The sequence below is a fragment of the Poecile atricapillus genome, chromosome W, assembly GCF_030490865.1.
Source record: "Poecile atricapillus isolate bPoeAtr1 chromosome W, bPoeAtr1.hap1, whole genome shotgun sequence".
In the NCBI taxonomy this organism is placed as follows: domain Eukaryota; kingdom Metazoa; phylum Chordata; class Aves; order Passeriformes; family Paridae; genus Poecile; species Poecile atricapillus.
The window spans coordinates 98426825-98446184 of NC_081288.1; the positions used below are offsets into that span (position 1 = coordinate 98426825).

General features: G+C 48.2%; 1 protein-coding gene across 1 annotated transcript; it reads right to left on the reverse strand.

The window, feature by feature from the left end:
• Positions 1-12235: 12235 nt before the first annotated feature.
• LOC131592119 (uncharacterized) lies at positions 12236-18857 on the reverse strand. The gene is made up of 3 exons (XM_058863399.1): positions 18778-18857; positions 14809-15182; positions 12236-12596 (listed from the first exon to the last, which is right to left on the reverse strand). The coding sequence occupies exons 1-3, from the start codon at positions 18855-18857 to the stop codon at positions 12568-12570; spliced, it is 483 nt and encodes a 160-aa protein (XP_058719382.1). The 3' UTR covers positions 12236-12567.
• Positions 18858-19360: the final 503 nt, after the last annotated feature.

Here is a 19360-nt window from a genome sequence, read left to right on the forward strand (position 1 = left end):
CTCATCGAACAGCGAGAAGTTTTATTGTTTAACATTATACAATTTCTGTTAAATAAACAGGTTTTACCCACTTTTTTCCAAGGTAATCTTTTTCCCAAACCAGTTGGGGGAGGAGCCGCTCGAATTTGCTTTCTGGAGGGACCCCATTCGGAGGTTCTCCCCCACATTTGCCCTAACCCAGGACAGTCTTGCTGATAGCACCTTGGCTCTCCTTATCCACCTTTTCTTTGTCACTTCTGGGGGCAATTGCTGTAGTTGTTGTTGTTTGCGTCCCTATCTCAGCCATAGTGTCCTCAAATGCAGTTTGGGTCCCTGCATCAGCCACGCTCCTCTGCAGTACTGAACTGGGGCTCAATAGGCATAGGCCAGGACCCCCGTGCAGGGCAAGAAGCTGCTGGGTTTCATTGGGGTAGGTAAGACACCCTTCTATCAGGTGACACATCAGTTTGCCAGGGTTCATTACCTGCTTAGGTGTAAAGTCCCAGGCAATGGGAGGTGATAACCACTCTAGGAACCTGCCCAAATCCTTCCACACACACACACTGCCATCCAGCGACCAGACGCTTCAGGGCACATTTCAGTCAGTATCTCCTCACCTACAGATTGTTTTGTCTTACAGCAGGATGACACCAGATTCCACAAACCCCCTAGTGTGCCAATGGTATTAGTTAATAGTATTAATAGTATTCAACAGCATACATAAGAATGAACAAGGAACACGGGAGCCTGCATTCTAAAACAATCTACATCAATCCCAGATAGGGAGAGGGATTCCCTCATTGTCCCCAGAAAATAGCTCCCCCAGCACAACAAAGCCATCTGTGTCACAGCAAAGCACAGAGCCACTGTTTGTATTAACATGCTCCCAAACTCAACAAAAGAAAGAGTTAAGCAGCGTAGCTGACAAACTCCATGCCCCGCACAGGAGCTTGCTACTCAACACCTACTATTACTATACCATGCAAGATATATAACTGCCATTGTCTCAGCCCACGTTAGAAACCAAAAAGGACTGGTGTGGGTTTACCTTGGCTAGACGCCGGGTGTTCACCAAACAGCTCTATCACTCCCCAGCTGGACAGGAGAGGTGAAAAACAACTTGCAGATTGAGATAAGGCAGTTTACTAAAGCAAAAGTGAAAGTTTGTGCATGAACAAGGAGAGGGGAAAAAATAAATAAATTTATTGTCTAGTTTCAATCAGCAAGCACTGTCTAGCCACTTCCCGGGAAGCAGGGCTTCCGCACACGTAGCAGTTTCTCCAGAAGGCAAGCACTGTAAATAAGAAATGACCCCCTTTCCTCTTCCTTTACTTAGCTTTTATTTCTGAGCTGACGTCATATGGTATGGAATATCCCTCTGGCCAGTTTGGGTCAGCTGTCTTGGTTGTGTCTCCTCCTAGGATCTTGCCCACCCCCAGCCTACTGATGCTGGGGCAGAATGTTGGAGAGACAGTACTGATGCTGTGCCAACGCTGCTCAGCAGTAGCCAAAACACTGGTGTGTTAACACCACCTTTCTAGCTACCAGTGCAAAGCACGGTGTGGGAAAATGACCGGGGACCCTGTGGACCGGTAACTGGGGATGCAATTAGGGGAAACTTAGGAGTTATGTTAACATCCTTACAGGAGTTATAACAGTACGGGAATTACAGGGCAAATCACAGTTGCTGCTCCCTGGATGGAATGCAGCTGGCATGAGCTGAAACCTATTTCGTGATGATTCCCCATACACACGCACCTGCTGAGGGAGATGGAATGGAGGATGGAGCGGAGCGAAGGCCAGGTTCTACAGAAATCCTTGCAGGGAAGGGAACTCCGTGGTACTTTGCAGCTGATAAACCGCATACCACCTGTCAACCAGGGGAGACAGGGGAAGATGTCTTACTGCTGAGTCAGCAACTGTGGTGAAATCTCTCTCCTTACATGAACTTGCTTCAGTAAAGCTTAATAATAATATTAACGCACACCCCAATCCCAAAGTTACCCACCTCCAAAGTGCGACCACCCCTCACTGGGCATGCGCTCTATATTCTATATTCTTTTTGACTGTATCTTTAAAAGCAAAGCAAGAGAATTTTACACCAATCAGTAACAAAGGTATGTATGACTAGAGTCACTCAAGCTCCACCTAAACACACAGAAATAGTATAAAAATAAGTCGAGAATGGGGAAAAGGTAGGGAAGACTCCATTGTAGCTGCTGGGATCAGTTGATGAGACGAACCTGTCTTCTCCCCCATAGAGATGCCTATTGGATAAGAATCATACTCTATGCATGCTGAACATTTTATTGGGGATTAGAGCTTGTCTGTATATATTCCTTCAAACATATTTTTGCAGTCAGACACTATCACCGACAATCTTCAAACCTTAACCTGTCACAATTTGTATTAATAAAGAGTGTTATTCCATAAACTGTTAGCGTGAATCCTTGGCGGACGTTACCAGTCACAAGCAGCAGGTAACACAATGGGTAAAGGGGAAGACCTGCTGAGGGGTCTCCCTTACACTGTTGGTGTGTTTCCCTAAGTCAGTCCAACCACCCTCTGATCCAGTAGGACTGCTCAGTGAAGGTTCCCCCCAACGGGATGCTGACAGACCGGTCGGGCACAACAGTCTCGACTTTCCTGAAACACAAATTAAACACTAAAGACCGAGTAAATCTCCCCACACTAAGGGTCGAGGAAGCCTCCCTTTTTCACGTGACACGCGGCACTGTGAGAGCTGCTACGGGGAAATGAACTCCATCTTAGCAACACCCAAAACAGCATCGTTGGGGCCTGATTCTCAGCTGTCCTTTGCTGCTGAGATTGCAGTTATAGAAGACGGATTGGTACCTGCCCTTCACTCAAATCAACGTGCAGTCCCTAATTGTTACTATGGCATCTAGCTTATAGCTGCCAAATAAATTTGGCCGTACCAGAACCCCAAACTCAACCAGCCTAGAAGTAAAACAAGCCCCCGGATGGGGCAGAGATGAGTTAGATTCAGACCCAAGCAGGGACCTCAGCCAGTCATGTTCTATCCAGAAAGCAGACATATCACTGGTCAAGGAGCTGGGCGGTGCTAAAGCCTCGACCAATAAATGGTCTAGACCCGGGAGTTCTGAACCAACTATATAAGCAAGTTCCGAACAATAAACCAGGTTGTTTTCTCTGATGAACAAGAGGACTTGAGTCGTGGATTCTGTCTCCCACCCACGACCGGCACGTAACACCTAATTAATTTTCCTGTTCCTAAAATCTCTAAACCAACCAACCCCCTTCCACATGGAAGAATATGCCTTTTAGGCTTTATGATGTCAGACCTTGGCTGCCTGCCAGGGGCCCAACCAGCTGCTCTCTCACCGCCCCTCCTCAATAGGACAGGAGGAGAAAATAAGATGAAAAAGTTCCTTCAGGACATCGCCGCCTGCCAGATCTAAGGGCAGCAGGGAAATGCCTGCCCCAGACAGCGCTTTACCCTTTCTTAAATATGCTTACACAGGGGTGCCACCAGCTTTGCTGAGTTGCTCAGCTTTGGCTCCCAGGGAGTCTGGTGCCTAGCTGGTGAGAACTAGCCGTGTCTAGCACAGAGCAGACCCTGGCCTCTTCTCACAGAGGCCATGCCTTCAGGCCACACTCTGTGTCCAGTTCTCGTCCCCAGAATTCAATAAAAAGAGGCGGTCAGACTGGAGAGGGTCCCAAGGAGGGCCATGAAGAGTCTCACAGGGCTGGAAAACCTGCTTTTGCTGATACCTTTTCCGGCAATTCTTTAAGCGACCTAAAACACCCATTTGCACCAATTGGCATAGTCGGAGGGATGGCAAGAGATATCACTGAACACTTACAGAAGCAAGGAATAAGCCTAAGACCTAAATACTTGGACAAATCGGCTCAGCATGATCCAAAAGCTGTGGAGGAACATCTAAAAGCAGCTAGGGGCTGCATGAAGGCTAGCAATGACAAAGGAATTAGTTGCAAAATGTTAGGCACCTGCCTAGGCTCAGGGGGAACCTGCTCACAGTATTCCAGTACTTCAAGGGAGCCACATGGAAAAGACAAGGGACAACGGGCATAAGTTGCACCAGCCCCCATTGCCGGAGGTTTTCAAGATGTGATTGGACAGGGTGCTAAATAATCTCATCTAGGCTCCCTTTCCCACAAAACGCTGCACCAGATGATCTTTCGAGGTCCCTTCACACCTGGGCTGGTCTAGGATCCTACAATTCTCCAGTGGATCTGGGTTTCATAACCCTTGGCTCTCTTTGGTTTGGAGCTAAGTATCCACAACCTTGCCCGCGAGGAGAGACATAAAATTCCACCAGGTGCCAGAGACTTCTAAAACCTATGGCAATCACCCAGCATGCTGGTTTAAATGTAAACCGTCAGGAGAAATGAAACCCACACATCTACCTCAAGAGAGAGATTACAGGTCGGAGTTACAATTTACTAAACAGTTTACAATAAATACAATGATACAGAGAGAACTGGTTTTAACACACAAAGTCAGAGTATAAACTGGCACCCTGTTGGTCAGAGTGATGGTCACAGTCCAATCAAGTGGTGGTCACAGTCCTGTTGAAGTTATGGTCCTCCTTCGGATCTGTGGAGTGGTGGTGTCCAAAGTCTCCAAACCCAATGATTATATATATGCTCAGGTTCAGGTGGGAATGCTCAGCACCTGCCCCAGGGCAGGGAGTTTCACAGTGGAGGAACCCAATACTGTGAGTCATGGGATATTTTGAGAGTCTTTGATGCTCTAAGTCACTGCAGCTGCCCATTATCCTAGTGCCAGTGATTCCATTATGGCCCATTAGCAGAGATGACCCCTCAGGCAGGGTGGGAATGTGCTGGTGCTTCCCCAGAGGGGAGTTATCACTGCTGAGTCATTTGTGAGAAGAAGCACACTATCTTGCCTCGAAGGGTTTGCCTCTCTTTCCTTATTTCATTTAACACCCGTCTTGTAGCCTGAGATGTCAGGGGTGTGCACTGGGCAGCTACTGCAAGCGATCCATCAATAAAAGTTCACCAGGTATGACCCAGAGCGGGGTAAAATACACAGTTTGGTTATACCCACCACGGGTTAAACTTGTACCTTACTCCTTTAACCAGGACATTATCCACCCCAATGTATATCACCTACATCATGCCAAAATGAATACCTTTTCTTCAACTATATACATACATATATATATACACACAATGAAACATTACAGACAGTTCTCACTCAAAATTAGGTCCCCTTGAGGTACACAATGTGTTTCCCCATCTTTCTGCATTACCTACCAAGTGTAACCAGGTCCTTGAGCAAAAGCAATCCCATGTTTGGGTTTGCCTTTGTTTCAGGTGTGACTAATCCAAACTGTCATTCCTAACATACCTCTTATATGTACCACAGGGATTTTATCTCCATCTACAGTATGCAAGGGTTCTGATTGGGTAGGACCAGCTCAATTGATGGAGCCTCGGGTATTGACCAAACAGGTGTCCTTCACTGAATGCACCTCCCAGTGTCTGAAGGTTTCCCCGCCCATTGCATTCAAGGTGGGTTTGTAGCAGTCCATTGCATCGTTCAAGTTTCCCAGCAACTGGCGCATGGTAGGGAATATGATACACCCACTTAAAACCATGGCTAGCTGGACCAGGTGTCTATGAGGCTCTTTTTGAAATGTGTCCCATTTTAAGACCCAATTCTCTCTGGGGTGCCACGTCGCCACAAAAATTGCTTTTCCAGGCCCAGGATGGTGTTCCGAGCAGTGGCGTGAGGCACAGGGTATGTCTCCAGCCACCCAGTGGTTGCTTCTATACCGTGGTCAGCACATAGCGTTTTTCTTGGCGAGTTTGGGCAAGTGTGATGTAATCAAACTTGCCAGGTTTCCCCATACCTATACCTTGACCATCGTCCACCGCACCATAGAAGCTTCACCCACTTTGCCTGCGTGACTGCAGCACATGTCTCACAGTCATGTTTAACCTGTAATATACCGTCCATGATTGAGTTCACCCCTCAGTCACAAGCCCATCAGCATGTCGCATCTCTCCTCTGATGACTGGAGGCATCACAGGCCCACCGAGCTAGAAATAACTCTCCCTGGTGCTGCCAGTCCAGATCTAACTGAGGTACTTTAACCTTGGCAGCTTGATCCACCTGCTTGTTGTTACCATGCTCTTCATTAGCCCGACTCTTGGGTACGCGTGCATCTACGTGATGGGCTTTCGTGGTCAGCTTCTCTACCCGGGCAGTGATGTGCTGCCACATCTCAGCGGCCCAGATGGGGTTCCCTCTGCGCTGCCACTTGACCTTTCTCCACTGATCTAGCCATCCCCACAGAGCATTTGCTACCAACCATGAGTCAGTGGAGATGTGGAGTCTTGGCCACTTTTCTCATTCAGCAATATGCAAAGCCAGCTGGACGGCTTTGAACTCTGCAACCTGACTTGATCCAACTTGTCCCTCGGTAGTTTGTGCAACTCACCATGTGGGTCTCCATACGGCTGCTTTCCATTTCTGGTTTGTCCCTACAACATGGCAGGAAGCATTAGTGAAGAGGGCGTATCGCTTGTCATTTTCTGGTAGTTGGTTATATGGTGAGGCCTCCTCCTCACGTGTCACCCGCTCCTCTTCTTCTTCAGAAGACAGTCCAAAACTCTCACCTTCAGGCCAGTTTGTGATGATTTCCAAAATCCCAGGGTGATTAAGATCTCCTATCTGGGCTCACTCTGTGATCAGAGCGATCCACTTACTCCATGTAGCATTGGTGGCATGATGTGTAGAAGGAATCTTTCCGTTGAACATCCAGCCCAGCACGTGTAGTTGGGGTGCTAGAAGCAGCTGTGCTTTGGTGCCAATCACTTCTGAAGCAACTCAAACCCCTTCATAAGTGATAAGCTGTCAGGATCTCTCTCTCAGTTGGGGTATAGTTGGCCTCAGATCCTTTGTATCCCCGACTCCAGCACCCCAGCGGTTGTCCTCGGGTCTTCCTGGGTACTTGCTGCCAGAGGCTCCAGGAAGGCTCCCTGGCTGGCTGCAGTGTAGAGCACATTTTTCACATCCTGTCCTGTCCTGACTGGCCCAAGGGCTACTGCATGGGCAGTCTCCTGTTTGATCTGTTCAAAGGCTTACTGTTGTCCAGGGCCCCACCGGAAATCGTTTTTCTTCCATGTCACGAGGTAGAGAGGGCTTACATTCTGACTGTACTCAGGGATATGCATCCTCCAAAAGCCCACAGCGCCTAGGAAAGCATGTGTTTCCTTTTTGCTGGTCAGTGGGGACACAGCTGGTATTTTGTTAATCACTTCCGTTGGAATCTGGCAACGCCCATCTTGCCACTTGACTCCTAGAAACTGCATTTCCTGAGCAGGTCCCTTAACTTTACTTGGTTTAATGGAAAAAACAGCTTTCAGGAGACTCTGGATGATCTTCTCTCCTTTCTCAAAAACTTCCCCTGCCGTGTTCCCCCGTACAATGATGCCATCAATGTACTGCAGATGTTCCAGAGCCTCACCCCTTTCCAGTGCAGTAGTCTGGATCAGTCCATGGCAAATGGTGGGACTGTGTTTCCACCCCTGGGGCAGTGGGTTCCAGGTGTACTGAAAACCCCTCCAGGTGGAAGCAAACTGTGGCCTGCACTCTGCTGACAAAGGAATGGAGAAAAATGCATTGGTGTTATGGGCTTAGGCTCCTCAGTGAGTTTCTTCCCATTATCATCGTGGTGGCAAGGGGAAGCTCCTAGATGAATAGCCAGCAGTCAAGACACAAAAGGAGTACATAATAGCCCTGGGATACCAATGCAATCGTTTTTTTTTGGAGGGGGGGGGAAAGAGGAATAGAGGGTTGGGGAGTTTTAGCTGGGGAGGTGGGCTCTTCCACTCAGGAGATCTGCGAACTGTCGCATGGTGCCCTGGGAGGTTGTGAGCTCTGACCTGGGACTTTGCTGCACTGCAACTCAGCACTACGACTGAGTTGTGCCTACCTTCCCCACCTGTGCCCGCTGCTGATGAGAAGATCCCAGCCGCCGGCCGTCTGCCACCCGCACGTCGACCACTACTAGCACTGAGACCAGCTGCCACCCGCGTGAGTTTGCAGGAACCTTTTTGAAAGGGGAAGCACCCCCTTTTCCTCTCTCATCTCGGTGCCAGCCCAGGCCACCTGGGGAGGTTCCGAGCTCGCATCGGAGAGGCTCCTGACAGCTGCGAATCAGTTACTGCAGCTTTTGCCTTGCCTCTCCTTGCAATGTCCTTCCGGGTCTTTGAAATACCCACTCCTGAGGTAATCTATGCCGAGGATACACAGGGCCTCTGGACCAGTCACGATGGGGCGTTTGTGCCATTCCTTCCTGGTCAAGCTCACTTCAGCTTCCAGTACAGCCAGCTGTTGGGATCCCCCTGTCACCCCAGAAACAGAGATGGATTCTGCCCCCACATTTCTCAATGGCATTAAAGTACATTGCGTGCCAGTGTCAACTAAAGCCTTATGCATTTTTGGGTCTGATGTGCCAGGCCATCGGATCAACACCGTCCAATAGACCCTCTCCTCTACCTGGCTAGAGGCAGGGCCCCTCTAGTTCTGGTCACGGTACTTATTGTTCCCTTCCTGTAAATATGATCTGGAGGTCCCTTCAAGAGGATTGGACAGAACATCATCACTCCTGTACTGCCGGGAGTATACCCTCGTGGACTGTACCCTCTCTCCTTAGCTGGGGGATGCCTGCTCCTAATAGCAGAGACTCTCGTCTGTGCTGGCGAGATATGGAAGACTCCCTCCTTAAGCTACTCTCTTAGTTTCTGGTAGCCCTCTTCAATTTTCTCTTCCAGGCTCCAGACATGCTCAGCCAGTTTCGTTTCCACAGGCGAGACGTGGGCCCGTAACGCGGCGGCGACAGTGTCTTCATAAATGCTGAGTTTACTAACCAATGCACCCACCTTATCTTCTCCCTCCCTCCATTGCAGCGTCGCTAAGTATCAGGAATATATTTCTGACCCGAGCCGAGCAAATTTCAGCCACATTTGTGATGAGTACTGGACACCGCCAGGACTTTTAGGGAATCCCTTGTCCTCTGAAAAAAACTATCTCCAGCACAGCTAATTCCCTCGGGCATCGGATACCTTGCTCCATCATGTTCCACTGTCCTTGCTGCACATGGAGGTCCTCCTTACAAAGGTGTCTTTCCCTCACACTTGACAGCAGTCGTCGCCAGAGGCTGAGAGTTTCCTGTCTTTTCCTGATCCCCTGGTCAATAACCACACCCCGCGACAGGGATCCCAGTTGCCTGGCTTCACTACCATCTAGAATCGTATCATTAGCCATGGCATCCCAGATTCGGAGCAGCCAGGTCAATATGGACTCATTTGCCTCGCGTGTGAACTCTCTGTGCAGCACGTGCAGCTTGCCCAGGGACAGGGATCGAGTGATGTTTTCTGGCTCTGGCTCTTCTGCCGGATGTGAAGGTCCCGCCTCTTCCTTGTCATTCACTATGCGGATTTGCTTTTCTGAATGAACAAGGGCGACTGCTACCAGCTTAGGCTGTCCTTTAGGTTCAGCAATGGTTTGCGTGCATACGGTGCTTGTTGATTTGTTTCCTTTTCCCTCTGGCTCAGACGTGGTTTGTGTGGACATGGTTTGTTGCTGCTGGACACAAAATGAGTCACACGGACACAGCTCAAGGTGTGGTAAAGGAAGGAGAGAACTTTATTTCTTCTCTCAGAATTTATAGGTTTCTGACCACGGCCAGGGATTGATTGGATAGTCAGGATAACACCTTCCCAACCGCACTGGCTGTGAGAGATGTCCATCAAAAGACGTGTATCAGAAAGAATGTATACATATCTATGTTTACAGTTACTGTCCTGGGAAAGTCTTTAGAAACTATGTCAGCAAGCTCGATAAACTGAAGTTTTCAGGGTGAAAATGGTTCCTGCTGATTTGTTTCTTTTCTCCTCCTCCTGAAAGTGTTGTACCATACCGAGCAGTGTCTGGTAAGCAATGGCCAGGGCCCAGCATGTTGCTGTGAGTTGTCCATCTCTGGAGCTGTCAGAGCCTTTTCCCTTCACATAACTTATTATTTTAACAGGGTCCTGAAGTTGTTCAGAGGTGAACTTCCAGAACATCGGAGGAGAGAAGTTTTCCAAATACTGGCCCATCTCCTTCGACATCCCATGCAACTCAGGATTATCTACTCCCAGGGCAGGCCTCCAGACAAATTCCCTAGAAGCCTCTGTCCTGACTCTAAGCATGGTGTAGACAGTGCAAGCCGTATAGAGAAAACTTAGCAGAACTAACAAGAAGATTATGCTGTCCTTAACATCAAGAGGGAACTCAACATTCGTAAAAACTGTTGTAGCGGGCCTAAAGTGCTGGAAAAAAACATTCTCTCCTCTTCACCCCACAGGCTTGATGCCTTATATTTTTCAAATCCTGTACTGCATTAGTGCATAACTCTAAACTCCATATAAAGGGTTAGCTAACTGTCTTCACATTTTGGTCCGACAAAACAATCCCTCTAGGCCTGAGATCCAAGGACACCCTACTGCCTCAGGCCACGGAAAGTATAAACAAAGGTGAAATGGGGGAAGGGGGGCGGGGAAGAAAACTGGGGGAAAATGACTTAATTACGTGAAGCTGTAATTGGAGGATCGACCCCTGATATGCAAATGGACGAAACTTACATCTGTCTGAAATTCAAACTCGTGACCATCGTCCATCTTGGGTGTAGCCTCTGAGGCTTCTGACTGCCCAAGGTGTACCTTTTGAAGGCCTTTAATAAATACCTACTTTTATTCTCTTAACCTTGTCTAGCTCTCTGTTCCAGATAGCCACTCCAAAGCACGAGGCTGGGTGCGATTATTAATGAGGCCCCAGAGGTAGCAGCCCAGACTAGGACAGGCAAACAAGACTGAATATACATTCCAAATGAAACTCATTGCCTCTGATGTTACCATGCCATAAACGCAGTAAATCACCAAAGCAATTTTGATTCCTCTCCTGATCGTAAAGAGAGCATCATGATGGGCAAATACTTTCCCCTATGCAGAAATATGTACAGGGCACAACATGCACGTGAATACACCGAGAAACATGATAATCAGGAAAGTTTCTATACCCCAATACACAAATGCTTTAGAACAAAACTGTAATTCCGACCTCTCTCTCGCCTCACGCTGGGCGCCAAAAGATGCGCTGGTTTAAAAGTAAACCGGCAGGAGAAATGAATCCCATTCAACTACCTCAAGAGAGATTACAATCGGTCAGAGTTACAATCTACTAGAGATTACAAAAAATACAATGATACACAGAAAACTGGCTTTAACCCACAAAGTCGGAGTACAAATTGGCACAATGTTCCTAAGGTGCGGGTCACAGTACTGTTGAAATTCTGATCTTCCTCCAGATCCATTAAGTGGTGGTGCTGTCCCAAGTTCCCAAACGCAAAGATTACATATATGTTCAGGTTCGGGTGGGAATGCTCAGCACCTGCCTCAGGACAGGGAGTTTCACAGTGGCAGAATGCAATACTGCAGAGTCATGGGATTGTTTTGGAAGCCTTTGATGGTCTAAGTCACTGCAGCTGCCTATAATCCTAGTACCATTGATTCCATTATGGCCCATTAGCAGAGATGACCCCTCAGGCAGGATGGGAATATGCTGGTGCTTCCCCAGAGGGGAGTTATCGCTGCTGAGTCATTTGTGTGAAGAAAAAGAAAAACACTACCCTGCCTGTGAAGGTTTGCCTCTTCTCCCTTATTTAACACCCATCTTGTAGCCTGAGGCGTTGGGTGTACAGTAGACAGCTACTGCAAGTGATCCATCATTAGCAGTTCATCGGGAATGACATACAGGGTGATACAATACACAGTTTGCTTACATGCACATAGTGCTAAACTGGCACCCTACTCCTGTAACCAGGACACCCAGGTCCAACAGGAGGTGGATGCTTCCAACACAGTGCACCATGGTGAATCCACCCTTCGAAAGCACGCATGTAGCCTCACACACAGTATCTTCTACAGTTTTAGCAGCAGCCTACATGAGCTTTTTGTACATTGGCGTGCCACTGCCAAAGAGCTAAGACTTGGCGTCCTACAAGACGGGAGAGACTGCTAAGCGCTTCCAGCTTCACGCTTCCAACAAACAGGCAAATCACCATCTATCTCTGAAATGCTGCTATCAGGCTGAAACATTCCACATACTTGCACAATGGAGAGACAGTGTTTGATCTTGCAGAACTACTTCCCCTCAGTAAGACGCACAAGACGGAGATGATATCCCCATGACAAATCTTTATTGTGCAACTGCTGCTCAAAGCTTTTATTACCGTCCACAGACACACGGCAAAAAAAAATTAAAAAAAAAAAAAAATTACACATCATCAAAAGCTGCTAGATTGATGGGCAACAGACGAAATCCATTCAGTGGCGATTTGTACACGTGCAGCAACTCTTGCGGAGCCAAAATCTTAGCCAGGCGGCCAGCCCAACTGACAGCCACCCGGAACGGGTAGATGTATGCGATAGACAGGCTGCCCACCCTCGGGCCCTTCATCCACAACCATCCGGAATCCATTGGTCAGGCCCAGGTGAGCAACACACATGTCACCAACAATCATTACATGCCCAAGAAGCTGGAGAAGGAAGTACAAACCCAAAAATAAGTAAAATAAAAAGAAAAAGGGAACACACAAAGAGGGGAGAGAGCAGGAAGGGAAGGAACGAGAGCAGAGAACCACCCAGAGAAAGCAGCTAGCCAATTCCTCGCAATTCAACCATTGCATGTCAAATTAATGTCCGTCTGACCACCGGCAACTGAAGCTTTCCAAGCAAAACTACAAAGACCGATTATGCACGCTATAGGGGCAAAAGAGAGCTAGGCGACTTTTCTGAAGATAGACAGCAAAGGACTACAAAACAGCCACAGAAGCTGACTTTGTCTCTGGGTTAAAGCCCCCATTGTGTCTTCGGGACACATAACCAATCCTGGTGGAAAAAAAAACTTTAGGCTGCCTTTTGCGTGGGTTTACAAAGTCTTTGAATGTGGTTTTCATAGATAAAAGCAAAGCATCCAGCACCTCTCAAGCATCTTTGCCCTTCCTTGCCCCTGACTTGCCAAAAACCATAAGCCCTCTTCTCTGTGTTAGAAGAACTACTACTTCTCTTACTCTAAACCACGACAATAGGCACCAGGCTGCGCTCCCAAACAACACTGCATTATGCACCAGAAGTACATACCCAGGGACCAGCACTGCTTCTAGTCAAAAAGCTCAACTCCATTACAAGCTAGAGGCAAAAGATGATAGCGCCAGAAAACCCAAAGTAGCCTGCTGTGCCCTATCAAGAGTAAAACGGGGGTGGGGGGCGGGGGGGGGGGGGGGGGGGGGGAAGGACGGGAAAGAGTCTAGTAAATGAGGAACTATCTACAGGTACAGTTTAGCATACAGAAAACTCCCACAGTACTTACAGATCCACCAGAATCTCCTGCTTCAGAAAACCCGATAATTGGCTCCTTAGGCATGACTAGGAAAAGCATCGCGTCTAGGGGCAAAAGATAATGGAACGCACGGCACTGGAGGAAGAGTAAACAGTTAAAACATAACCGGCTTCATAGAAAAGTAATAGCTTATGCCAACCCATCCACCCCGCTGAACTCCTACAGAAGCAGATTACCAGATACCCCAGACACAAGCCAGAACATTGATTGTCCTCGTGTGATTATAATGCTTTCCATACCTAAAATACAATATATTTACAGAACCCCCTCCAGAAGTGGAATTCGTCATGCAAGACGATGGGGGAAGGAGACAGGCCACTACTTGCAATTAACAGCCTCCAGTACGTTTTAGTTCGGGCTGATTCTTTCCTAAGAAGTTTTTCTATTGGATGTGGTCCACGCAGAGACTGCAGACAAATGGCTTAACTGAATCATCAAAGAGTTTAGTGAAGTGGAAGAACAGCGGCCATTCATTTCCCACAGGACAGGGAGCTCAAGCATCGAACCCACACACACACATAATGACAGGAAGCCTGCAAGTGCATAGGACCAGTCTGTCTCCTATACTGCATGCAAACCCTACCTTCAAAAGCAGAAGGCATCCCTAACTGCTAACTTTCAGCATTTTAATAACTAAATCACATGGGAAATTACCTTAAAGTTAACATCGCATAGGCAACGGCTGCACTGTTTTCCCCCCGGTCTAAGCAGCTCATTCTAGTTTTCAGTACCAACACTCGTGACCCTTTGCAAGTATGCTGTTATCACGGTCTTACTTCTCCACAGAAACAAGTTCTGGAAAGCTATTGCAGCCTGCAGGATGACAACTTCCTAATTTTTTTTTTTATTTTTTTTTTTTAAGAAAAACTAGAGGAAGCCGTAATTCCTTGCCCCAATAATCCAGTTTAGGGGTTCAGAACCAAAGCCTAGCACAGCGAAGCTGCGAAACCTCTTCGATGCTGTTAGGAGACACATTGAGACCAAGTAACCGTCGGAGGTCCTCCTCTACGCGCGCACACGACACGGTGGGGGTGGGATGCGAGGCGAGTCCGGACAACACCAGCAACCCAGTACGCCCGCGGCAGCCGGAGGGGTGGGGGTGCGGCACAGAACAAGCTTAGGGGATGGTGCAGTAGAGAGCGCCACAACCCAGAGAGGCCCCGTCCGTCCCGCGTCCCTGCACCCACCCGCAGCAGCAGCAGCAGCAGCAGCAGCGCCGCCGCACGCCCTGACGCGCGCCCGGGTAGTGCGCACCGTCTGTCCTCGGCTTAGATGCCCCGCAAGTGCGAGAGGAGGGGGAGGGAGGGGGGAGGGAAGAGGAGCCGCGCACAGAACAAAGCCGCGGCTACCTCCTAGTCCTCGTCGCTGACGATACCAGAGAAACGCCTTGCCGAGAATCTTTCCGAAGACAGTAGAGGCGCCACCAGGAAGAGAGGCCAGCACCCCGATACTCTCGTCAGCCAAGGACAACGCCCGTGTCCGCCCCGACACTTCCTCCACTAAGCCGGGCCCTCCGCGGCGCCCATTGGGCCGACGGATCGTGGCCCGCGTCTCGATTTGCTGACTCGCCTGTCTTTTTCGTTTTTCCCCGCCCCCTTGGCGGGCCCGCCCTCGTCGACCTGGTGCCCGCGGGGCGCGGAGGGATCTGCCCCGTGTAGTGCTGCGACCCTGAGGGCGGGCTACGAGGTCGCAGAAGAGGCTGCAGTAGCTACAAGTACTATTTCTTGTTATTTGTTACCGCATCAAGCCCACCCCAAAGGTGCCTCTGCCTTTTTGGTGCTGCTCCCTCCAGTCAAATGACTGCTTTGGCCAAGCCAGGGCAGGCCTGGCCTTAGCTTCTCAGGACAGTTTGAAAAACCAACAGAAGTTGCTCTACATTGTTTGATGAAAGCCCCACTTCCATTGCAGACGTTTCTGAGCTGCACGTCTCCTGGAAGAAAGCAAAATACAAAGCGTGCGTTTGACACTGCTGGCTTGAGGGCTCAAGATAGTAGGATTTGCGTTAAGCTGGATAGGAGGCTTTTAGAAAAATAAGCAGTGCCCTCAAAGCTGCCCAAGGGTAGTCTGTGGTGCCCTGCACCCTCGTGGGACAGTGAGCACCTTGAACGTTCCACACAACTGTCTTGTAACATATATAAACCCTGCTTTCCTCTATATCAGGCTCAGGATATCCTTGGCTGCCTTTGTGGCAAGGGCACATTGTCCTATTTTGCCAAGCTGCTTTCCAGCTGTGAAAAACGAGGTTCACATAAGTTTTATAGAATTTAAAAGTTTAATAAAAAACAATTAGGAGAAAAAAATAAAGTATACAGATACGGCCGGGTGTCTCTGCATTCAGCCAAGAGAGCACACCTTACTAACAAAGGATTGTCCCTTAAAAACAGAATCCTACTACATATCCATAAATTCTCATACATATTCATACATTCTTCTTAGGATCTTTGGTGTTCTTCTGTTTAGTTTTCTCTTGCCCCCTTCCCAATAGATCAATCCTCTTGGCGCCATTGAGATTTACATTCTCTGATACCAGGAATGCAATAAATTCCTCCCCCAGAGCTCTGGACACTGCTGTCTTCATCTGGATAAGATAGTTTACAAATGCAGGAGTCTCTAGCTATTTTTTCCTCAGTCTTTGGGTTATACAAACAAAGGCAGTTTTTATTTTAATACTATGCCATAACCTAACATATATGTATTATACTACTATTTCTAAATTTCATCAATAACAGAAATAAAGAAAACTATATTAATACAACAAAATTTCTCATTCTTATACACATAACATTTATTTTAATATTTGCGAAAAGCCAACAATATAAAATGTATCTATAACACAGCCTATCGGCCTCCAGCATGTACTGGTGCATGGGGTTGTTCCTCCCCAGGTGCAGGACTTGTGTATCCACAGGTTCCTCAGGTGGTCTCAAACATGATCGTTTCCTACAATGGAAGGGACTTTGTTCCCCAAGTCCCTGCCTTGAGGTTCAGGGTCTCAAGAGGTTTGGTAACGGTGCCGGTGAAAACAGAGGAAAATGAATCGCCGAGTACCATTCAGCTCCAGATTTGCCTTACATTTTCTGATCCCATCCCTACAGATGTGAGCAGCATCTTTAGATTCTTCCCAGAATGCGTGGCCCCGCTTCCACTACCTATGCATTTCCACTTTGTGCTTCAGCTCGACCAGAAGAGAAGGTCGTTACTCAGCCTCGCTCATCTCCTGCCTAACGTGCCTGATTTCTTATGTCGAGCTCATCCTCTTAATCTGGTGGCCTATAGTAGATACCAACCACAAGGTTTCCTTTGTTGGCTTGTGTGGGATGATGACCATGGAGCCAGGAAAGGGCTAAGGCTTCCTATATATGGCCTAAACCGTGTACCCTCCACACTATCTTTACTGATGGAGATCCACATAGCTGACATCAAGAAGGGACAATATGGCCAAAGGAGGAGTTCATGGGCAGCTAGGATAGTCCTCTTCTGGCTCTGATGAACGGCATGAAATGGAAAGAAGTCTTAAGAGCGGAACTTTGAAGGACACCAAGCCCAAAAAAGCAACCTTTGCCTGATTAAGGGTCATTTAAGTATTAAAACGCACACTCATGCATACGCTAATAAGCTTACTGAAGTACATGCTACCACATATATGATTGTATTACTCAGCTCTCCGCTTAGATCGTGCTATACGTAAGGAGGAGAAGATTGGGCTGTATATAAGGAGGGTAGAAAGTTCATCTAGGTAGCAGGAATTCCCAAAAGATGTCGGAGACAGTTGCCGGTCTGTTCTCTTCTCCCTCCTCCCAAGTGGGGACGCCCTCTTGGGAAGCTTCTGCATACCATTGCTATTATTAGTATTGCATGGGTTAACACGATGTTATTAGAGTTCTATCACAGCTAGTGCATTTCTCAATGGCAGTTCCAAATCTCTATTTCTGTAACTTCAGAAAACCACTCTCTTCCTGAATCTGTGCTCGCAAAGCTTCTTAGAGAAGGCAACCAGACTTATAGTGCTGAATTGGTTGTAATCGGAAGTTAAGCCTAACCCCATCCAGTCCCTCTGATCTCTGAGGACCAGCTGGGACGCAAGGGGATTCATTTTCTGACAAATTTCTTACTCTTAACGCAACAGCTTGGCCTCTAATTTTCACACATAAGCTCTCAACCTGTTCACCGCTGTCTTTCAAAGACAGCTCTGTACAGGAAATCCCTCCTATTTTTGGTTTACGTAGAGGGCCACCTCCGCCTCTCCTTGCTTCTGACCAGTTTATAGCCATTGATTGCAGAGCTCCAGTCATTTGAGTTGTCCCAGCACATTTCTACTATAGTGATTACATGGTTAGCTTTCCGGCTGCACAGTGGTTTCCAGCTCCTCTTTCTTTCACATACTGCGTGCATTGGTACAGAGGCACTTCTGTGGGGCTGTTGACTGCGTCACTTTTTTGGACAAGGATCATGCCCCAATTCTTTTGCAGCATTTCTCAAGTATTCCCCTCTTGTTCCCAACACATCACCAGCCCCTGGCTCTTCTCTGTTGCTCAAAACTCCATCGTCTTTCCTCGCTGAGTCTCCTTTAAAGCCTGCCTTGTGAGTCTAACCGGCTTACTGGCAAAGACGATCTTGCCCCGCTTGGTCGTGTGAATCCCATCACCTCCCAACAGACCTGGCTTCTTAAAGGTAGATCCATGATCATAAAAGCCAAAACCTGGAGTATGGCACCAGCTACGCAGCCCGGCATTCAGCTGTTCAGTCTATCTCCTCCTTCTTGGACCCCTTCCTCAGACCGGACACCGATAGAGGAGACCATCACCTGTGCTCCCCATCCTTTTAACATTGCTTCTACAGACATCATAGACTCCTGGGAGGGTTCTAAGATGCCTCGTCAGACCCTACAGAGAAGAGTAGGAGCAGATGATAATCTGTAGGGTTCACCAGCCTCGGCAGCCTCTCAGTGGCACCATGAAGGCGATCTCCTGGTAGGCAGCAGAGTTCTCTAGAGAAATCGTCTAGGTGGGAAATGGGTGTCTCGGTGTTTCTCAGGAGGAAATCTCCAATTACTAATACCTTTATGTGCTTCTCTGGTTGCAGTGTTCTAACGCAGACTGGTGGTTAGGTCATCTTTGCATGGTTGGCTTTGTCCTGGGTCCTGTCCATTACTCATGTGCTCTTCAGTCTCCAAACAGGAGCATCCTGTCTGTTATGTAGGGGCATTTCAGGAGAAGGGGGAGGGTTCTTCCTTCTACCCTGAGCACAGAAATGCATCTGGTCTCCTTCATCTCGGGAGGAACTTATGTCAGTCACCCCGAGGTTACATTCTGGTTTACCTTCCTTTTGTGCACTCTGAAGGCAGGCCGTCGCTCAGCCTGGGACAGCGTACAATACCTGGCATGGAACTCCTGTCCATGTACCCGGATTCTGTGCTTCCTGTCAAACTCCTCTTTTAAAACTTACTTGTCCAAGGAGTTCTTTCTGCTGGGCACGTGTTGTAGTGCATTTAAAAAATAGGTGGTATGTCCCAAGGGAAGAACTCACCCTTAGTTTGTATAATGTTAGTCCCTACCTAAACCCCCCTTTCCCTTCCCCTGTCCCATTGGCTGTAACTCCCCTGTATCTTTGACCACCCCCTCCCCCTAGTATAAGAGATAAGACCCAGAGCATTTTGGTCTCTTTCTTGCCCCGGGCGAATCACATACAATAAACCCGGGATCACATTATGCAAGTCTGAGCCTCCTGTGTCTAAGATACTTTAAGTCCATGTTGTATATATTCTGAGACGCCTTCCCCGCCGGTGTTCCATGAAGGGCAGGCACCTCTCCACGGGGGGTAGAATGAAAGGGTTCTCGGAATAAATACAACAAGCACACTTGCCGCTGTGGCATCCACCGCTGCCTTTGGGTTCTAAGGGGG

Coding starts and splice junctions, on each gene's coding strand:
- LOC131592119 (XM_058863399.1), bottom strand. CDS start 18,857: ATGGACAGGAGTTCCATGCCAGGTATTGTACGCTGTCCCAGGCTGAGC. Junction 15,183..18,777: donor TCAGAGTGCACAAAAGGAAG/GTAAACCAGAAT, acceptor ACAAATAACAAG/AAATAGTACTTGTAGCTACT. Junction 12,597..14,808: donor TCAGCGACGAGGACTAGGAG/GTAGCCGCGGCT, acceptor TTCCTTCTCCAG/CTTCTTGGGCATGTAATGAT.